The following is a 23,023-nucleotide window of genomic DNA, read 5'->3' on the forward strand; positions in this document are numbered from 1 at the left end:
TCTAGCGCTATAATTTAAACGCCCCGCGTGGGGTAGGGGTAGTCAACGGCGAGCCTCAACTGACCATAAACAAACCCCGCCTGGGAAAAAAATCCAGCGTGGGTCCCCTTTGTGTACAGAGCTCAGTTACCCGGCGGACACCATGGCGAGTGCATCAAGTTCCGACGACCGACCCCGCTCAGCGAGACGTTCCTCGCGACCTCTGACCGAGGAGGAAATTACTCGTAATTTGTTCCCGGATGGTGATGAGTCTGATATAGACGACTCAGACTTTGATCATGACTACACACAGCCCTCAGAGGTGGATACGACCGACGACGAGTGTGAACATGCTGGCTCCACCAGGGCTAGGCCTAGCATCTCGCTCATGCCTCCTCACCTTCACTCGACCCCAATTTCTGCAAGACCACACAGTTCATGTGCTCCCTTGCAAGATATTGATGTTTTGCTCGACGATTCTGAAGGTGAATCATTTTCCGGTTTTAGTGATTTAGAATCAGAAAATAGTTTCGCTAGTGCCAGTGGAGGAGTGTGTGGTGTTGCCAAGCGACAATTTGTCACGTCAGCAGCATCTGGCCAAGCCATGCGGCACCGCATGGCACCACATGAACAAAGACCCTCAACATCGAGGAACTTTCCATCACCGTCCCTGTCCACCCCTACTGTTCCTAGACCTGCTTCAGCTCCTGGTCCACGGTTTCCTCGCCGTGGTGCCGCTATTGGCTCTCAAAAGACACCCGGTGTTTTTGTGTGGAGTGATGGAACAGATTTTGTTCCACAAATTCCTGTTTTTGATAATTCGGATGTTGGAATTACAAGCTCTGTTGGAATAAAAATGCTCTACAAGCCTGATAAAGTCGCAGATATGTGTGAAATGAACTATTTTACTGCATATTTTGATGAGCCGCTAATGGAACATCTTGTTCATGAGACGAACAAATATGCGAGTGATCTCATTGATGATGAGGAGTTATCCGATTATTCACGTTTGCAGCGATGGAAAGATACGACTGTAGGTGAAATGTATGTGTTTTTGGCACTGTGTATGTTGATGAAACATTGTGTCAAACACGTAATCGACCATTATTGGAGCAAAGACCATACTGTTCCAACACCAATGTTCGGCAAATATGTCTCAAGACCGATTTGCGATAATCCTCAGGTGTCTTCACTTCGCAAATGATGAAGACAGGAATGAGGATGATAGGCTTTGGAAGGTAAGGCACGTCCTGAATGAACTTATCGGAAAGTATAAGGATTTCTATGTACCAGCTCAGAAGCTTGTGATTTACGAATCCCTTGTGCTTTTCAAAGGACGTCTTGCCTTCAAGCAGTATATTCCCTCCAAACGCCACCGATCTGGATTGAAATTCTTTGTACTCTGTGACTGTGAAACAGGAATTGTGTTACATATGATAATGTATACGGGTACAAATGTAGACATTCCTGCTAATGACCATCATGGCTTCTCAGGTAGTGTTGTGAAGTCACTGCTTGCATCATATCTGAACAAGGGCCACATATTATACACAGATAACTATTATACCAGTCCCTTGTTAACTAGGTTCTTGCTTGATAATAGAACTGGAGTGTGTGGCACAGTGAAGGCAAAACGAAGGGAAATGCAAATGTTTCCAGGTGCTATGCAGGTTGGTGATTGCGAGCTCAAAAAAAACAGGTAGAATACTTTCAGTGCGGTGGAAAGACAGGCATGAAGTGAACATGTTGACCACCATTCATGCTGGACAGTGGCAAGGTGAACAGAACCACCAGAGAAATAATCTATAAGCCAGATTGTGTCTTGGACTATATCAACATGCGTTTGGTGGATAAATGTGATATGATGGTTGGGGGCAGTGGAGTGTGTACGGAAAACAGTGAAGTGGGACAAGAAAATGTTTTTCCACCTCGTTGACGTAACAATGCTGAACAGTTACAATATGTATCTTGTCAAAACAGGTGGTAAACGTAATTTCCGTCCATTCAATTTTACTGTAGTAACACAATAACTACAGAAGTTTGGCAAAGTAATTCCTGGTATACAGAGGCCCATTCTGAACCCGGTATTGCACCATGCTCCAACACCCAGGCTCGCTTACAGGGATGCCTTTTTGACACACAATCACAGGTTTTTACCACCAACTGGAAAGCGTGCAGTAGGCCAGCGTGCGTGTGTAGTATGCTGTTCAACAACCAAGAGGGAACAGAAAAGAAAAACGGTGATGACTTGGTGCACAGTGTGTCAAGTCGCTCTGTGCCATGTCCGATGTTTCAACGAGTATCACAGTCTTGATGACTTCTAAATGTCCAAGACTGGTGCCAAAACATGTAAATATAGAATAAGTGAGTGTATATAGTGGAAATAAATAATAAGAAATTGTATATTTTATTGTGAAATAAGACTTTTTGTGCAAATACTTGTGACACTAATATGTGGATATAATATACATTGACAACAGTTTTATGTTTATAAACCATCTTGTGAGAACATATTGAACCACACCAGTGAAAAAAATGGGTGTAAAATACGCCATAGATACTGTAAATAATAACGCGAAAATAAATTCGCGGCAACTCGCGCTCCTCCTCAGTCGCGCCTGACTCACCCCGGGCGCACAGTAGTCCAGTGAAGATCAGGCGTGACGTCATCAACGATCTTCTCGGCTCATTTACGTCCACGGTAAGTGCAATTAAATTTTTTTTATTATTTTTCCCATGCTCAGGGAACACAAATAAAGATTAACCCTCAAACCGCGCATATCATATATAAATGATATCAGTGACAAAACCGAAACCGCGCACATCATTTATATATGATTTCGTGTCTAGGGCTATAATTTAAACTCCCCGCCTGGGATAGGGGCAGCTATAGTACAGCCACGACCGATAGTTGCCAGATGCCACCTAGAAAAAAAATCCAGGCCAACATTCTTGGGTGTTACAGCGTCAGTATTGAGCAAGCCACCAAGGCTGGCGCACGCAGCACAAGCTCACAGCACCGCTGTTCAGCTTGTGACCACAGCATCGCCTACAAATACCATAATATATATGATACTGCTATTATTTAGCAGTGATAGTATTACTGAAGCCCCCTGACTGTGATAAAACAGACCAGGATTCTGATAATAACTGGATTGTGGTGATATTTAGCGCTGGGCTCCATGGAGGGAGGCGTAAGGCTGTGCGAGGGAGGGTTGTGGCGTCGTCTTCTGACTGTGTGTGGCCACCATTTATTGACTGCACTCACCATACCAGCTTAGTGGTTCGATATGGTGAACACAAATGTAGATACTTATATATAACGTGTGTATAGTGTGAGATAACAGCGAGAGGAGTAGGTTGGGAGCCGCCATTTTGGTGAGGGAGGAGTGTCGTCTGCACGACTTGGCATGGTGTTTACTGATGGCCACTATGGTCTTTGGGCACCATACCAGCTTATTTGTTCAGGTATGGTGAATAAAACAGGTAGATACTTATATATAATGTGTGTATATAGCATAATAACACCACAAACAATATTGTTGAAGGACAAATATTAGTGCGTCTGGCCTTGAGGGCGGCCGCCGATCAGCTGATTGTGTGAGTAGCTACGTCTTTGTGGCCTTTACTCACCATACAAGCTTAGATGTACAGTTATGGTGAACAAAACATGTAAATACGTATATATATAACGTCTGTGTATAGTGAATAAATACAGAAAGAGTATTGTAGGAGGTGAATGAGGGTGAGTGAGGTGGTGTTGAGGGAGGGAGTGGCAGTGAGTGGCTCGCTGGTGTTTGGCAGTCACTCCGTGTTGCTTTTTGACTCACAAGACCAACTTAGTAGTTCGTTATGGTGTACAAAACATGCAAATACTTATATATAACCTGTGTATATAGTGTAACAACAGCAAATCTATTTGTTTATTGTTTTATGAACATAATAATTAAATCACTAATATGCACACCATAATTTTGAGTACAGCGATGGTTCACACATTTTATAATATAAATATACCACAATTCACTGTATGGAATAATATTACTGCAAAAAAACTAAGAAAAAATCAATCAGAGACATTGAAATAATTAGGTAATAATATATTTGTGGCAACTGCCGTCTGACAGCTCGGGCGGAGTAGACCTCATCTAGCAAAGGCTCTGCCAACGCCCCTTTTTTGCCACACTTCCCTACCCTATTGCGGCTAAAATATGCCACCTACGATTTTTTTGTTATTTTTTCCGTGATCAGGGAACAAAAATGAACACTTCTATAAGACGAAAGAATTTTTTGGAATTTTTTTTTTGTTGCGCCTGTGGGTGTGAATTCCATTTGGGCCCCTAGTGGTTTGAGGGTTAAAAAGAAAAAAAAAATTTGATTTTTTTTTTTTTGTTGCGCCTGTGGGTGTTAATTCTATTTGGACCCCTAGCGGTTTGAGGGTTAATGGCTGTAAAGTGTACATAAAAATTCCAAGAACCTCATGTTTACTTTTTCTTGAATATTCAATGAGTTCCTCAATTTGTTCCAATCTTTTCTGATATCCGACACCTCTAGGCAGAGCCTCACCAACAATGTCCGAGTCATCAGAGTCATTTCCGAGAACACTTTGCACAATCTGTTCTTCAGTTAACAATTCATAACCAGAATCGTAATCATTTTCTAACCATTCATTGATATCATTCACTTGTACACCCTGACCAGCTTCGAGCAACATTGTTCAGATCGTTTCTTCAAACCCTTCAAAATCATTGGATTCATTTTCAAAACCTTCAAATTCACTATCAGATGGTGCTGCGTCACATCTAGGCCTCTCTGTTAACAGTTTCTTCCATGAATTTGTTAGTGTGGTTTCTTTCACTTTATTCCAAAGCCTAGCCCAGTGGAATATTGCTTCCCTGATTGTGTACTTTTTTAGATTTTCTAGTGTTCTTTGAGCCCTTGTATCCTTTCCTGTCAATTCATCTTCCTCGCTAGGTAAAACAACTAAAACATCTTCAAGCATTGCTGTTTGGTACATACGTTAAGCAGCAAGGATAACACCTTGGTCCATGGGCTAGATCAAGGATATTGTGTTTGGTGGAAGTGCCATGCATTTTATTCTGCTATCCCTTGAAATTAACTTGCTAATGGGATGAGCAGGGGCATTATCTAGCAGCAACAATGCCTTAACCTCACTGGCCTTTATTCCACATTTGTTGATCTGGAATTCTCTAACTTCTTTGCAAAAGTGGTATTCAAACCAGTCCGTAAATATTGTTTGATTAAACCATGATTTCTTAGAACTGTAATATATTACGGGTAGTGCCTGCACTATATTTTTTGAGGCTCGAGGATTTTTAGACTTGCCTACCACGGCACATTTTGTCCTGTGAGAGGCATCAGCATTAGCACAGAGCAAGACTGAGAGTCGTTCCTTACTTATCTTTCGTCCAGGAATATTTTCCTGCATCCTACTGGTTTAGGATTTACTTGGTACAGCTCACCACATAAACCCAGTCTCATCAGCATTATATACTTGACATTTGCTTAAATTATTACTGACAATGTACTCGTTTAATTTAGCCTTGAATGAATCAACTTTAGTGGGATCAGCACTTGACACCTCACCAGAAATTTTTTTGGTGTTTGAAATGTTATGCCGAGCCTTAAATCTTCCAACCCATCCATCACTTGCATTGAAATCTTTTATACCTAATTGAATGGCAAGTTTACTTGCTGCAACTTTAAGCTCTTCAAATCGTATTGCCATGCCAATTGTGTGGTGCTGAATAAACCACTTATACACTGCAGCATCCAATTGTGGATACTGACCAGACTTTACTGTTTTTCTCGAACATGCAGCACCAGAAGTAGCACACTCTGTTGTGCTCACATATTTTAATAGAGTATCCTTCTGTTTCTTGATGTCACTTACTGTACTTTTCCTGATGTTAAACTCTGCTGCTGCTCTGCATGAGAATATCCTTTATCGAGTTTCTTAACCCTTAACATGCTCAGGGTCTAATATCCTGCCATCGTCACAGGCGCATGTCATTTTGAAAAAAAAAAAAATTTTTTTTTTGCTAATCTGTTAAGTTCTGTTCACTGATCACGGAAAAAATAAAAAAAAATCTATTGTACTTACTTTTGTTGCAATAGAGCCAGAAAGCTCGGTGATGACGTCACAATCTGCATGTTCGCTCATGCAGTACAGGCCCCAGAGGTGTTGCGCGTGGTCCTCAAACAGCCAGAGTTGCCACAAATATATTTTCGCGCTATTTATTTACAATGTCTAGGCGCATTTTATCCAATTTTTTTCACTAATTGTGTTTCAAATACTGTTTGAACATATTTTGTATCAATAATTGTTGCATATTTGAGTATACACAGGCGCACACAAATGTTTTCAATTACGGCAATATAATATGTCATTACAGTCTATTATATTGTATGTTCTGCTTATATTTGTATATATTTACACTCTCGCACACGCTATACACACTTTGATGCACACTTAGAAGTTTTCTAAACTGTGGTACTCATTGAAGCAGTCGACAGCACATAATGGGATACCACACGTTTCACACCATGTTTGCACATGCTTCCGTTTCTTGTCTCTGCGTGTCTTTGTTTTACACACCAAGCAATCACATTGGGCTATTGCACGCTTCCCAGCTGGTGGCAAATACTTGAGTCTGTGTGCTAGGAAGCCTTCAGTGTGAGCGAGGCGTGGAGTACCAGCATGCTGCAACAGTGGGTTTATGATGGGCCGCTGAATACCTGGGACATCTTTTGCAAACTTTCCTAATAACTGTATTGCAGCATCAAATACAAAGTCACGGAAAGTGGGCTTACGTCCAGTTCTCACAAGGTACATGTTGAAACAGTTCAGCATGCTCATGTCCACAAGATGGAAGAACACTTTTTTCGTCCACCTACATGTCTTCCGCACACTGCAGTGCCAATCATCATGTCTGATTTATCAATCAACCGCATGTTGATATTATAGTCTAAAACACAGTCTGGCTTATATAGTGGTGCATTTGTTTTATGGTTCACTTTCCCACTGTTCACCATTGTTCCATCATGAATTGTTGTCAACAAGTTCACCTCTCTTTTGTCTTTCCACCGAACTGACAGAATGTTATCACTTTTCCTTCTCTGACACTCACCAACTGCAATGTCGTTGTCAAACACAGGCATTTCCCTTCGTTGTGGCTTTACTGTACCAACCAATCCGGTTCTATTTTCTAGCAAGAACCGAGCTAGCAAGGGACTTGTATAGTAATTATCCGTGTATGAAATGTGTCCCTTGTTCATCCACGGAGCCATGATGGTCTTCACTACACTCCCCGAGAATCCATGTTCGTCGTTACCGGGAATGTCTACATCAATAGCCGAGTACAGAATCATGTGTAACACGTATCCTGTCTCACAATCACAAAGAACAAAAAATTTCAGGCCAAATCGGTTTCGTTTTGAGGGAATGTACTGTTTGAATGAAACACGTCCCTTGAAAAGTACGAGAGATTCATCAACCACCAGCTTCTGTGCTGGTACGTAAAAATCTCTCAATTTTCCAATAACATCGTTCATGTAGTGCCTCACTCGCCACAGTCTATCATCAGGTGTTCGGTCCTGAACACTTCCAAAATGTAGACACCTGAGGAGTATCTGAAACCTGTCTCGTGACATATATTTCCCGAATAAAGGTGTTGGTATTGTATGGTCCTTGCTCCAATAGTCACTTATTGCATGTTTGTGACAGTGCTTCATCAACAAACAGAGTGCCAAAAACACATACATTTCCGCAACTGTGGTATTTTTCCAACGCTGCAGTCGTGAAAATTCTGTGATTTGCCTCTCAATCTGGTAAGCAGCATATGCAGGTTCGTTTGGTGTACAATGTATTCCATGAGTGGTTCATCATAGAATGCTGTAAAATATTCCATCTCAGCCATGTCCTCACCTTGATTAGGGAAAAGGTTTGTAATCCCTACATCTTTATCGTCAAAGTGAGGAATATTAGGAATAAAATCGTCACCATCACTCCACTCAAGTACACCAGGCGTCCTGCAAGATGCAGAGGAAAGACGGCGAGGAAGCAATGCATACCGGCGACCAGGAGCTGAATACCGTCTGCGAGAAGCACGGCCGCTACGTGCACGTGAGGTGGGTGCACGTGAGGTGGATGCATGTGAGGTGGATGCACGTGAGGTGGATGCACGTGAACACGAGGGTCTTGGTCCCTCATGTGGTGCCATGCGGTGGCGCTTGGCTGGGCGAGATGCTGCTGACGCGACAATTTCTCGCCCAGTTACACCACTGGTACCAGCCACAGGCTCAATAAAACTATGATCTGAGTCACTAAACCCAGAAAAGAAGTCGCCTCCCTCTGACTCGTCACCCTCAAACAGAAAATATTCACAGGAACTGTGAGGTCGTGGTAGAATTGGGGTAGAAACTGGCCGAGGAGGCATGGGTGAGCGTAGAGGCCTCGCCATGGCATGGCGAGCATTGTCACTCTCACTGCTGCTGCTACTATCACCCGACAACTGTGTATAATCCTCATCGTTGTCTGAATCATCAAACACTCTTTCTTCACCTTCAGAGAATAATTCGTGGGCTATTTGCTCTGGGGTGAGGGATTGAGTGGTGCGTGCCCGTGAGGCGTTTGACTGTGCGCTCGCCATGGTGACTCTCGCTAAACTGAGGCCTCCCATGCCTTCGGTTCGTGAGCGGGAATTTTTTTCAAAATGGCCGCTGTTTACTATAGCCCCTGGGCAGCGTATGGGACCCCAAGCTACACCACAGGCCATTCAAATCGTGTGCAGTACCCATAATCGTCATATGACATGAAGCGCAGTTGACTGGTAAAACGATTTACACTTCATATGACGTGATGCGCACTTTAAGGGTTAATTAACTCCATCTTCTGTGCAACCATCAGGCGCTTCCTTTGGGTAACTTTTGGCATTTTGTAAATTAAAAGGAAGATCACAATTAACATTATAGTAATGTCGCTCACATTTGACACTAGCCACGCATGTTTACAGTAAACAATGGGAACACATGACCCGGCGCAGTACATTCTAGGTCCGTGGGAAAAAAATACCTAGTGCCTATACTATAAAGGGTATTTAACCCTTAACATGCTCGGGGTTTAATATCCTGCCATCCCCACAGGCGCATGTCATTTTGAAAAAAAAAAAAATTATTTTTTCTTTCTAACCTGTTAATTTGTGTTCACTGATCACGGGAAAAATAATAAAAAAATCGTAAGTGGCATATATTGCCCGCTATAGGGCGGGGAAGTCTGGCAAATTATAGGCGCTGACTCAGCGTGCGTCCCAGGCGGTCTGTTGCTCGCCAGCTGTCAGGCCAGAGTTGCCACAAAGAGATAATTACCGAATTATTTCAATGTCTCTGATTGATTTTTCATACTTTTTTTGCTGTAATATTATTCAATAGTGTGTAGTTTGATATATTTATATAATAAAATGAGTGAATCGTTGGTGTACTTAAAAATATGATGTGCATATTGTTGATTCAATTATGTTCATCAATCAGTGAACAAATACTTTGTCGGTTATTACACTATAAGCACAGGTTATATATAAGTATTTGCATGTTTTGTTCACTATAACGAACCACTAAGTACAGTGTGTCCTCACTTGAACGAACTATATGGGGCGAGGCCGATTCATTCCAGTGCGGAATTCGTTCCATCCGTCCGGCCCCAAAAAACCCCCTCTGACCCCCCCCCCCAAAAAAAAAAAAAAAAAAAAAAAAAAAAAAAAAAAAAAAAAATTAACCTTAATTTATGTAATCTTTCTAAATCTAAAATCTAGTTTATAAATCTAGCAATAAATTGTTTCTGTGTTTTACTGTACTTACCTTAACAGTTGAGTTGTGTAGTGCAGACTTTTAGCCTCAATACCCTGAGAGTGCCAGATATGATATGAATATAAATTCATTAATGAACAGTAACTTTTCTAACAAATGTACATTATACACTACAGTCTGTACATAAAGTACAAACCACTAGAATCACACTACAGTACTTAAGTAAACGTATACTGTACTGTATCACTTAAACTACACTTTTTACACTTTGTACATTTATGTCATTAGAACTGTGTTGTACAGCTCAATTGGCACTCCCAGGTAAGTTATGGCTAGTGCTGGGTGCTGGTCCAGTTGCCTGGGCATCCTCAGGTAAGTCCTTGCTGGTGCTAGGTGCTGGTCCAGTATCCTGGGCATCCTCAGGCGAGTCCATGCTAGTGCTAGGTGCTGGTACAGTATCCTGGGCATCCTCAGGTAAGTCCATGCTAGTGCTAGGTGCTGGTCCAGTTGCCTGGGCATCCTCAGGTGAGTCCTTGCTAGTGCTGGGTGCTGGTCCTGTAGGCCTACTGTTAAGCTGTACCAAAAACTTTTGAATCTTAGTTTGTTTCTTCATTATGAGCTTCTTCATTATAATATCTTTCAATCCCCTTAGGTGTAGATAATAATCTGCCACGTCTTCATCATCAGTTACAGCAACCATATCAAGCAGCTGATTAAGGTTTTGCAATGATGCAGCATATGGAATAGGTAACATGCTACAGGTATCTTCCTCCTCTTCCGCATCCTCATCACCATTACCAGTAACACACTGAATAATCTCATCATCAGTTAATTCACCATAACCTGGATCATCAGCATCATTATCTAACCACTCAGTCACATCAGAAAGTTGCAAATCTTCCTCGCCAGCATCTCTTAATGTCTCAAAAATCGCATTATCAAAGCCCTCAAAATCATAGTCATCTTCGTCTTCATTCTCACCAGGTACCGGACTCAGAATTTTATTCCATGCGTTCTTTAATGTGGTGACCTTCAACTCGTTCCATTGTTTGGCCCAGATGTAAATAGCGTCTTTAATTGAATATTTCTTGAAGTTTTCTAGTGTTCTACTAGCTCTTGTATCCTTATTAAGCCTCTCGTCTTCCTGAGAGAGCAGAACTTCCATTATTTCTACATTCATAGCTCTCTTATAAAGCCGTTTGAGAGCATAGATAACCCCCTGATCCATGGGCTGTATTAAAGATGTAGTATTTGGTGGTAAAGCCATACATGTTATTTTACCATCAGGCGATGTTAATTTAGCAATGGGGTGAGCTGGGGCATTATCAACCAACAGCATTGCCTTTACATCAGCAGGACGAATGCCACGCTCATTGATCTGATGCTTTCTTACTTCTTTACAAAAGTGATTCTGGAACCAGTCTTCAAAAATAATCTGTGTGAACCAGGCATTTTTGGTGTTGTAGTAAACGACAGGTAATCTGTTCATGCAGTTTTTCAATGCTCTGGGGTTGGCAGATTTCCCAACAATTGCGCACTTTGTTCGGTGACTGCCATCTGCATTACCGCACAATAATGCTGAAATTCTTTCCTTGCTTACCTTGCGACCAGGAATACTCTCCTCAAGCCTAGAGGCCAAAGTATTTCTTTGAAGGCATTTCCAGTTAAAGCCTGTTTCATCTGCATTGTACACTTGAAACCAGCTTAGATTATTAGATACCATGTGCTGAGAAAGTTTATATTTAAATGCATTAACACTTCCTACATCTGCACTTAAGGCTTCGCCACAAATTTTCTTGTTAATGATGCCATGCCTCTCTTTAAATCGACATACCCATCCAGTGCTAGCCTTGAAATTGTCAATGTTTAACTTTTCAGCAAGTCTTTCAGCTGCATTTCTAATAGAATCAACTGAAACAGCAATTCCTTTCGCACGATGCTGTGTAAACCATTTGAATACAGCAGAGTCCAAATCCGTATATTTAGCAGGCTTCAATGTTTTCCTGTTGCCTATTGCATGAGTTTGACTTTGAGCAACGAATTTCCTAATATTATCCTTCTGCTTTTTTATATCACAAACTGTAGCTTTACCGATGTTGAATTCTTGGGCGAGACGGGTGACTGAGTATCCACGCTCTGCTTTCTCTATTAAATCAATTTTCTGATCAATTGACAAATATTTTCTCTTTCGTTTTAAATCTTGAACACCACAAATGCTGCTCTGAGACATCTTGACAGAGTATAAGAGTTCAAACGATAAAAATTGTTCAAAATGATCCTTCACGCGCGAGCAACACGTTTTCACACTGAGAGGAGGGGAGACAAATGGTGCCAGCCACCTCACCAAGGCCTAACGTTTACACGACCTGTGCTTGTTTTATTGGCCTACTCAAAATTTAATCTAAATAGGCTTACAAATTGTTTTCAAATAATATTGTTTGTTGTTATAATTAATAAAATATTGTCTGTTTTGAAGTTTTATTCATTTTATACAGTACAGTACTGTATTACATAAAACCTAATGTATTACAATACAGTACGTAGGCTGTTAGAGGAGGGAGGGAGGGAGAGATCCAGGAAACAAACCCCCCCTCCCCCCCCCCCCCCCCAATGGCTCAAGGAACGACCTGCCGGCCACACACACACAGCCAACTGTTATCTACACCCCAATTTTATTAAAAATTCAGTGAAAAGGAAATGTGTTGAAACTTTAAAATATATACTGTATATATCACAATTTTCAGCATTATTATTGCGCCAATATGACATTTTTCTAATAAAAAGGCTATTCTCAGTGTAGATAATGCGATAATTATTATTAAATTGACTCTTGGCATCTGACGACGAGAGAGGAGAGGAGTAGTGGCTGGTCTCTGGTGGTCAGGTGCAGGAAGGAGGGTGGGGGGGGGGCAGGAGAGGGAGCTAGGAGCCGCCAGTCACATGTGGTGCCTGCCTCTACAGCCTTTACTGACACCACTACTGTACCTGTACAGCATTACTCCAGCCTCCCTTGACAACTTCTACCACTGACAACACCTGCCCCCTAACAAAAACCCCTAACAACTGACACCATTTGCCTCCTGACAACAACTCTCTCACCAATGCCCTCCTGACACCATTTTATCACCATTTCAGCTGGTTGTCAGCTGCCTGGCTGACAACCTGCCTCCCATGAGAATACGTAACTTACACCACCTGCCCCTGACACCATTTGCCTCCTGACAACAACTCTCTCACATGCACCAATGCCCTCCTGACACCACTTTATCACCATTTCAGCTGGTTGTCAGCTGCCTGGCTGACAATCTGCCTCCCATGAGAATACGTAACTTACACCACCTGCCCCTGACACCATTTGCCTCCTGACAACAACTCTCTCACATGCACCAATGCCCTCCTGACACCACTTTATCACCATTTCAGCTGGTTGTCAGCTGCCTGGCTGACAACCTGCCTCCCATGAGAATACGTAACTTACACCACCTGCCCCTGACACCATTTGCCTCCTGACAACAACTCTCTCACCAATGCCCTCCTGACACCATTTTATCACCATTTCAGCTGGTTGTCAGCTGCCTGGCTGACAACCTGCCTCCCATGAGAATACGTAACTTACACCACCTGCCCCTGACACCATTTGCCTCCTGACAACAACTCTCTCACCAATACCCTCCTGACACCATTTTATCACCATTTCTCCCAAGAAACAATGGCTAAGGATAATAAAACACTATACTGTACATGTATAACTGTTTACACTCTGGCGAATCATAGTTGGTGACAGCCAGCTCCGACGCTCGGCCTCGGTGACCGCTTGGACGAACATTCCTCACTTAATCGAACATTTGTATGTTCCACTGAACATTTGGTACCGAATTCAATTTGTTCGGCTCTTCCGGGAATTCGATAGAGCGGGGTTCGTTAGACTGAGGAAGCACTGTAGCTATTATGAGTCAAAAAGTAATGAGGAGTGACCGCTGTGTACCAGCCAGCCACTCCCGCCCTCCCTCTAGTCATCTGACTCACCCTCATTCTCCTCCCACAATAATGTTTTTGCTATAATTCACTATATACAGACGTTATATATAAGTATCTACATGTTTTGTTCACCATAACTGTACATCTAAGCTTGTATGGTTAGTAAAGGCACAGAGATGTGGCTACTCACACAGTCAGCTGATCGGCGGCCGCCCTCAAGGTCAGACGCACTAATATTTCTCCTCCAACAATACTGTGTGGTGTTATTACGCTATATATCTTATATACAGACGTTATATATAAGTATCTACATGTTTTGTTCACCATAACTGTACATCTAAGCTTGTATGGTTAGTAAAGGCACAGAGATGTGGCTACTCACACAGTCAGCTGATCGGCGGCCGCCCTCAAGGCCAGACGCACTAATATTTCTCCTTCAACAAAACTGTGTGGTGTTATTACACTATATACACACATTATATATAAATATCTACCTGTTTTTTTCATCATACTTGTACAAATAAACTGGTATGGTGCCCAAAGACCATCGTGGTAACCAGTAAACAACACCGTCGTCTGCACGGTGGCGTCGTGCAGACGACGCCACCGCCCTCACCAAAATGGCGGCTCCAAACCTTCTCTTGCTGTTTATACCCTCTATACGCACGTTATATATAAGTATCTACATTTGTGTTCACCATAGCGAACCACTAAGCTGGTATGGTGAGTGCAGTCAATAAAAGGTGGCCACACACAGTCAAAAGACATCGCTACCACCCTCCCTCCCACAGCATTACACCTCCTTCCATGGCGCACAGCGCTAGATATCACCACAATCCTGCTATTATCAGAACCCTGGTCAGTTTTATCACAGTCAGGGGTCTTCTGTAATAATATCATCGCTACATAATAGCATGAACAAGTATAATTTGGCATTTTTAGGCGATGTTGTGGTCACAAGCTGAAGAGCAGTGCTGTTAGCTCATGCTGCGTGCATCAGGCTTGGTTGCTCACTCAATACTGAGGCCAATAACACCCGGGAGTTTGGCCCACAATTTAAAAAAAAAATGGCGTCTGTTTACAAGAGCCCTGATGAAGGTGTGGTGAACCCAGTGTATCCGCGGGCTGTTTAAATCTTGCGTAGTACTCCAACACATCATATGACGTGATGCGCAGTTTACTGGAACAACGTCCAGCACGTCATATGACGTGATGTGCACTTTAAGGGTTAATAAGAAAACAAAGACTTTTACTTAATATCAACTGTTTCAAAATATTTTATTAATTAAAATTTAGAATTTTTTTCATTAACCCTTAAATTGCACATCGCCTCATATGATGCTTTGACCGACTTGCAGAAAATTGCGCATCGCATCTTATGATGTTTTGGAGTATTACGCAAGATTTAAACGGCCCGCGGATACACGGGGTTCATCACACCATCAGGGCTCTTGTAAACATATGCCATTTAAAAAAAAATCGTGGGCCAAACTCCTGGGCGTTAGGGGCCTCAGTATTGAGTGAGCTACCAAGCCTGACGCACGAAGCATGCGCTCACAGCACTGCTGTTCAGCTTGTGACCACAGCATTGCCTAAAAATGCCATAATTTAATTGTTCATGCTATTATGTATCAATAATATTATTACAGAAGACCCCTGACTGTGATAAAACTGACCAGGGTTCTGATAATAGCTGGATTGTGGTGATATTTAGCGCTGTGCTGCATGGAGGGAGGAGTAATGCTGTGGGAGGGAGGGTGGTGGCATTGTCTTTTGACTGTGTTTGGCCACCTTTTATTGACTGCACTCACCACAACAGCTTAGAGGTTCGCTATGGTGAATACAAATGTAGATACTTATATATAACGTGCGTATAGAGGGTATAAACAGCAAGAGGAGTAGGTTGGGAGCCGTCTTTTTGGTGAGGGCGGTGGCGTCGTCTGCACGATTTATCATGTTGTTTACTGGTGACCACGATTGTCTTTGGGCACCATACCAGTTTACTTGTACAAGTATGGTGAATAAAACAGGTAGATATTTATATATAATGTGTGTATATAGCGTAATACCACCACAAACAGTACTGTTGGAGGAGAAATATTAGTGCGTCTGGCCTTGAGGGTGGCAGGCAGCTGACTGTGTGAGGTCCTACGTCTTTGTGCCTTTACTCACCACACAAGCTTAGATGTACAGTTATCGTGAACAAAACAAGTAAATACTTATATATAACTTCTGTATATAAAAGCAAAAACAGTATGGTGGGTGGAGAATTGTGGCAAGTCAGGTGAAGTGAGGGAGGGAGGGAGTGGCAGCCAGTGGCAGGCTGCCACTGCCACTCAGCATACCAACTTAGTGGTTCGTTATGGTGAACACGAATGTAGATACTTATATATAGCGTCTGTATATAGTGAATAAAAGCAAAAACAGTATTGTGGGAGGAGAATGTGGGTGAGTCAGGTGACTTGAGGGAGGGAGCAAGTAGCCCACCACTGCCACTCAACATGCCAACTTAGTGGTTCGTTATGGTGAACACGAATGTAGATACAGTACTTATATATAACGTCTGTATATAGTGAATAAAAGCAAAAACAGTATGGTGGGAGGAGAATGTGGGTGAGTGAGGCATTGAGGGAGGGCGTGAGTGACTGGCTGGTACACGGCGGTCACTCCTCATTACTTTTTGACTCATAATAGCAACTTAGTGGCTCGTTATGGTGAACAAAACATGCAGATACTTATATATAACCTGTGTATATAGTGTAATAACCAACAAAGTATTTGTTCACTGTTTGATGAATATAATTGAATCAACAATATGCACACCATATTTTTGAGTACAGCGATGATTCACTCATTTTATTATATAAATATATCACACTACACTATTGAATAATATTACAGCAAAAAAAAATACAAAAAATCAATCAGAGACATTGAAATAAATAGGTAATTATCTCTTTGTGGAAACTCCGGCCTGACAGCTGGCAAGCAACAGACCGCCTGGGACGCATGCTGAGTCAGCGCCTGTTTTTTGCCAGACTTCCCCGCCCTATAGCGGGCAATATATGCCACTTACGATTTTTTATTATTTTTCCCATGATCAATGAACACAAATTAACAGGTTAGGAAGAAAAAACATTTTTTTTTTTTGTATGCGCCTGTGGGTGTCAAATGGTATATAGCCATGCGCCATTTAAGGGTTAAACTGAATAATTTTAAAAGAAAATTAAGATGTAATATACGACTCTGGATGATCAAGGTTGGTGGCTTGGTCGCTATGTGAGGGGACGCTGATGCCACAACAAACCTAATACCGACCGTCGGTAGTATCGACCGCCAAACCGGTATACGAGGCTCCAGTTACCGGTGTCCCAAACCGGTCGATATTACTGGCAGATCAGTATAAAAGAGGCTGTTAAATTGAGTGGATACTGTGTGTGTGTGTAATTACCTAAGTGTAGTTACAGGATGAGAGCTCTGCTCGTGGTGTCCCGTCTTCCCAGCACTCTTTGTCATATAACGCTTTGAAACTACTGACGGTCTTGGCCTCCACCACCTTATCACCTAACTTGTTCCAACCGTCTACCACTCTGTTTGCGAAAGTGAATTTTCTTATATTTCTTCTGCATCTGTGTTTAGCTAGTTTATATCTATGACCTCTTGTTCTTAAAGTTGCAGGTCTCAGAAAATCTTCCCTATCGATTTTATCAATTTCTGTTACTATTTTGTATGTAGTGATCATATCACCTCTTTTTCTTGTCTTCTAGTTTTGGCATATTTAATGCCTCTAACCTCTCCTCGTAGCTCTTGCATTTCAGTTCTGGGAGCCACTTAGTAGCATGTCTTTGCACCTTTCCAGTTTGTTGATGTGCTTCTTAAGATATGGGCACCACATATGCTGCATATTCTAGCTTTGGCCTAACAAAAGTTGTGAACAATTTCTTTACTATATCACCATGTATTTAAAAGCAATTCTGAAGTTAGAAAGCGTGGCATAGGATCCTCGCACAATATTCTTTATGTGGTCCTCAGGTGATAGTTTTCTATCTAGAACCACCCCTAGATCTCTTTCTTTATCAGAATTCTTTAAAGATTTCTCACATAATATATAGGTTGTGTGGGGTCTATGTTCTCCTATTCCACATTCCATAGCATGGCATTTATTAACATTAAATTCCATTTGCCAAGTGGGGCTCCATATACTTATTTTGTCCAGGTCATCTTGAAGAGCATGACAATCATATAAGTTTCTTATCCTTCCTATTATCTTAGCATCATCAGCTAACATGTTCATATAATTCTGTATACCAACTGGTAGATCATTTATGTAGACAATAAACATCACTGGTGCAAGAACTGAGCCCTGTGGTACTCGAATTGTGACATTTCTCCAGTCCGATACATTACCTCTGATTACTGCCCTCATTTTTCTATCAGTCAGAAAAATTTTCATCCATTTTAAAAGCTTACCTGTCACCCCTCCAATATTTTCCAATTTCCAGAACAACCTCTTATGTGGAACTCTGTCGAAAGCCTTTTTTAGGTCCAGATAGAGACAGTCAACCCAACCATCTCTTTCCTGTAATATCTCTGTGGCTCGATCATAGAAATTGAGTAAATTCGATACACAGGATCTTCCAGATCGAAAACCATACTGTCTGTCTGATATTATATCATCTCTCTCCAGGTGTTCTACCCATTTAGTTTTGAATAGTTTTTCCAATACTTTCACTATTACACTTGTCAATGATACAGGTCTATAATTGAGGGGGTCTTCCCTGCTGCCACTTTTGTAGATTGGAACTATGTTAGCCTGTTTCCACACGTCTGCTACGATTCCTGTACACAGAGATGCCTGAAAGATCTGGTGAAGTGGAATGCTGAGCTCAGGTGTACATTCTCTCAGAACCCATGGTGAAACTCCATCTGGGCCAGCTGCTTTGTTCTTACTGAGCTCCTTTAGCATATTTTCCACTTCATCTCTAGACACCTCTATCCGCTCTATGTTGTTCTCTGGGATTCTTATTGTGTCTGGTTCTCTGAAGATTTCATTTTGTACAAACACACTTTGGAACTTTTTATTTAATGTTTCACACATTTCCTTTTCATTTTCCGTGAATCTCTTTCCCATTTTCAACCTCTGGATATTATCCTTTACCTGCTATTTGTTGTTTATGAATTTGTAGAATAGGCCCGGTTCTGTTTTACATTTATCCACTATCCCTTTTTCAAAATTTCTTTCAAACCTCTCTCCTTACTGTCGTATAGTTATTTCTCGCATCTTCGTATCGCTGGTATGTTTGGGGGTTTGGCCTCTTCCTATACTGATTCCATTTTTGTGTCTTTTGGTCTCTGGCCCTCTCACAATTTCTGTTGAACCATTCCTGTTTTCTGGCCCTGCATCTCTGTTTTGGTATGAATGTGTGTGTGCCTTCCTCGTATATTTTAAAAAAATTGGCATACATTTCATTTACTTCCCTGCCTAGGAACAAGTCTGTCCAATTACACTCATTAAAAAAATTTCGAAGTTCCCCATAGTGACCACTCCTTAAATCGAGTTTATCAACTGTTTCAATGTCCCCATTTTCTTCTAGATGATATCCTAAAGCATAATCAATGTCTAACAGGACGTGATCACTCTTTCCCAAGGGAAGAAGGTACTGGATGTCAAATATCTCTTCTTCTTTCCTGGTGAATACTAGATCCAGTACTGATGGTACATCTCCTTCCCTCATTCTTGTGGCCTGCTTTGTGTGTTGATACAAGAATGTCTCCAGAATGAGGTTCACAAATCTGCATGTCCAAAAGTCCTCCGTTCTTGCTTCATAGGCCTCCCAGTCTATTGCTTTAAAGTTGAAGTCCCCCAGTATCAACAGTCGTGATTTATCCTTATCTGCTTGTACAATAATATCTCTCATGACCATTATGAGACCCTCTCGTTTGTCATCCAGTTCTTCCTTTGTCCATGTGTTGCTTGCTGGTGGGCTGTAGGCATTTAAAATTATCAGCTTATCATCCTAATTCCAGATATGCAATGCCATTATGTCAATATCTCGAGGGTTTTCAAATATTAACTCTCTTACCTTCAGATGTTTTTTCACCAGTACAGCCACTCCTCCTCCCTTCCTAGTTTTCCTGTCACGTCTCCAAACTGAATAGCCTCTTGGGAATATGACTTCATTTATTATATTTCCTTCAAGTTTCATCTCTGATAATGTGACAATATCTGGGACCCTAAGCTGGATCATATCTTGCAACTCCAAAGTTTTTGACCTCACTCCATCTATGTTGGCATATACAATTTTCAGGAACATCTTCCTATTCCCTTTGCTCTTTACTTCCCCTTCCACTACTGATCTTGTTGCTTTGTTTTTATGTAACATTTCACAAGCTTTCCCGTCTCTGTCACTTTGTAGAAAAAAAAAATTTTGTTTTCTTCATTTCTCTCTCCATTTAAACGTTTTGCCTCAATAAGGTTCATTTTCAGCTTTTCTCTGTCTTCCTTGGATAGGTCTTGTCTTATTGACGAAAGTTTGCCAACCTCATCACTCTGCAATTTCTTGGCATTTCTAAGCACTTTCATCATGTTTTTCACTCCATTAAACGTCACCTTTAAGGGGTGGTTCTTGTCTTTCTCATATTTTCCTATTCTTCTAAAATCACTGACATTTTCCTTTGAGCCTTCTCCTAAACCTACTAGTTTCTCTATGATTTTCACCTCTTCTGTTGCTCGGTCCACCCCTAGATGAAATTTCCTTCTCTAAACATCCAAAAATTATTATGGACTTACTTCTATCTGCAGTGTTTTGTACTAATTTACTGTTGGTAACCAGTTCTTTCCTAATTGCTTGCCTAATTTCTGCTTCTTGTTGGTCATTTCTGGTTTTGACTTCCGAACACACTTCTTTGATAGTCTCTTTCTCTTTTACAACTTGAGCATATGTCGCTTTTATTTCTTCTTTATACTTTTCTAGTTCTTTATTCATCTCCTCTATGTGAGTTGTCAGTGAAGTTTCTAGTTGGAGATCCTTGCCTAACTCTATATTAGCCCTCAGGCTACCTTGGAGTTGTTCACCATATGAGTCTATTTTCTTGTTTATTTCTTCAAAGTCACCACACTTCACTTTCCACACCTCATTTTCTTTCACTAGTTCCTTGATTTGCTCCTCCTGATTTGTTACCTTTTGTGTGTGTGTGTGTGTGTGTAATTACCTAAGTGTAGTTACAGGATGAGAGCTACGCTCATGGTGTCCCGTATTCCCAGCACTGGACAGTGTGTGTGTGTGTGTAATTACCTAAGTGATTACCTAAGTGTAGTTTCAGGATGAGAGCTACGCTCGTGGTGTCCCGTCTTCCCAGCACTCTTTGTCATATAACGCTTTGACACTACTGACGGTCTTGGCCTCCACCACCTTCTCCCCTAACTTGTTCCAACCGTCTACCACTCTGTTTGCGAAAGTGAATTTTCTTATATTTCTTCGGCATCTGTGTTTAGCTAGTTTATATCTATGACCTCTTGTTCTTAAAGTTCCAGGTCTCAGGAAATCTTCCCTATCGATTTTATCAATTAATGTTACTATTTTGTATGTAGTGATGATATCACCTCTTTTTCTTCTGTCTTCTAGTTTTGGCACATTTAATGCCTCTAACCTCTCCTCGTAGCTCTTGCCCTTCAGTTCTGGGAGCCACTTAGTAGCATGTCTTTGTATCTCTTCCAGTTTGTTGATGTGCTTTTTAAAATATGGGCACCACACAACTGCTGCATATTCTAGCTTTGGCCTAACAAAAGTCGTGAACAATTTCTTTAATATATCGCCATCCATGTATTTAAAAGCAATTCTGAAGTTAGAAAGTGTGGCATAGGCTCCTCGCACAATATTCTTTATGTGGTCCTCAGGTGATAGTTTTCTATCTAGAACCACCCCTAAATCTCTTTCTTTATCAGAATTCTTTAAAGATTTTTCACATAATATATAGGTTGTGTGGGGTCTATGTTCTCCTATTCCACATGCCATAACATGGAATTTATTAACATTAAATTCCATTTGCCAAGTGGCGCTCCATGTACTTATTTTGTCCAGGTCTTCTTGAAGGGCATGACAATCATCTAAGTTTCTTATCCTTCCTATTATCTTAGCATCATCAGCAAACATGTTCATATAATTCTGTATATCAACTGGTAGATCATTTATGTAGACAATAAACATCACTGGTGCAAGAACTGAACCCTGTGGTACTCCATTTGTGACATTTCTCCAGTCCGAAACATTGCCTCTGATCACAGCCCTCATTTTTCTATCAGTCAGAAAATTTTTCATCCATGTTAGAAGCGTACCTGTCACTCCTCCAATATTTTCCAGTTTCCAGAACAACCTCTTATGTGGAACTCTGTCGAAAGCCTTTTTTAGGTCCAAATAGATGCAGTCAACCCAACCATCTCTTTCCTGTAATATCTCTGTTGCTCGATCATAGAAACTGAGTAAATTCGATACACAGGATCTTCCAGATCGAAAACCATACTGTCTGTCTGATATTATATCATTTCTCTCCAGGTGTTCTACCCATTTAGATTTAATTATTTTTTCCAATATTTTGACTATTACACTTGTCAATGATACCGGTCTATAATTAAGGGGGTCTTCCCTGCTTCCACTTTTGTAGATTGGAACTATGTTAGCCTTTTTCCACACATCAGCTACAACTCCTATAAACAGGGATGCCTGAAAAATCAGTTGAAGAGGAATGCTGAGCTCAGGTGCACATTCTCTCAGAACCCATGGTGAAACTCCATCTGGACCAACTGCTTTGTTCTTATTTAGCTCCTTGAGCATTTTTTCCACTTCGTCTCTAGACACCTCTATGTGCTCTATGTTGTTCTCTGGAATTCTTATTGTATCTGGTTCCCTGAAGATTTCATTTTGTACAAACACACTTTGGAACTTTTCGTTTAATGTTTCACACATTTCATTTTCATTTTCTGTGAATCTATTTCCCATTTTCAACCTCTGAATATTATCCTTTACCTGCAATTTGTTGTTTATGAATTTATAGAATAGACCTGGTTCTGTTTTACATTTGTCTGCAATCCCTTTTTCAAAATATCTTTCTGCCTCTCCAATCACTGCCGTGTAGTTGTTTCTCGCATCTTTGTATCGCTGGTATGTTTGGGGGTTTGGCCTCTTCCTGTATTGATTCCATTTTTGTGTCTTTTGGTCTCTGGCCCTCTCGCAATTTCTGTTGA

The 23,023-nt window shown here is 41.3% G+C and overlaps 1 protein-coding gene across 1 annotated transcript; it reads right to left on the reverse strand.

Annotated features, from left to right (window-relative positions):
- Window positions 1-4,696: 4,696 nt before the first annotated feature.
- LOC138351911 (tigger transposable element-derived protein 7-like) lies at window positions 4,697-12,034 on the reverse strand. Its single transcript, XM_069304037.1, has 3 exons — window positions 10,385-12,034; window positions 9,856-9,899; window positions 4,697-4,949 (listed from the first exon to the last, which is right to left on the reverse strand). Exons 1-3 carry the CDS (start codon window positions 12,032-12,034, stop codon window positions 4,697-4,699), a joined length of 1,947 nt encoding a protein of 648 aa, XP_069160138.1.
- Between the last annotated feature and the right edge of the window lie 10,989 nt (window positions 12,035-23,023).

This window comes from Procambarus clarkii, chromosome 5 (assembly GCF_040958095.1).
Source record: "Procambarus clarkii isolate CNS0578487 chromosome 5, FALCON_Pclarkii_2.0, whole genome shotgun sequence".
Classification (NCBI taxonomy): domain Eukaryota; kingdom Metazoa; phylum Arthropoda; class Malacostraca; order Decapoda; family Cambaridae; genus Procambarus; species Procambarus clarkii.

What these genes read in the sequence shown, in the direction of transcription:
- LOC138351911 (XM_069304037.1), bottom strand. Translation starts at nt 12,034, where the DNA reads ATGTCTCAGAGCAGCATTTGTGGTGTTCAAGATTTAAAACGAAAGAGA. An exon ending in CTAAGATTCAAAAGTTTTTG is followed by an intron (nt 9,900 to 10,384) that starts GTACAGCTTAAC and finishes TGGCACTCTCAG; the next exon opens with GGTATTGAGGCTAAAAGTCT. An exon ending in TACACAACTCAACTGTTAAG is followed by an intron (nt 4,950 to 9,855) that starts GTAAGTACAGTA and finishes TGTTTTACCTAG; the next exon opens with CGAGGAAGATGAATTGACAG.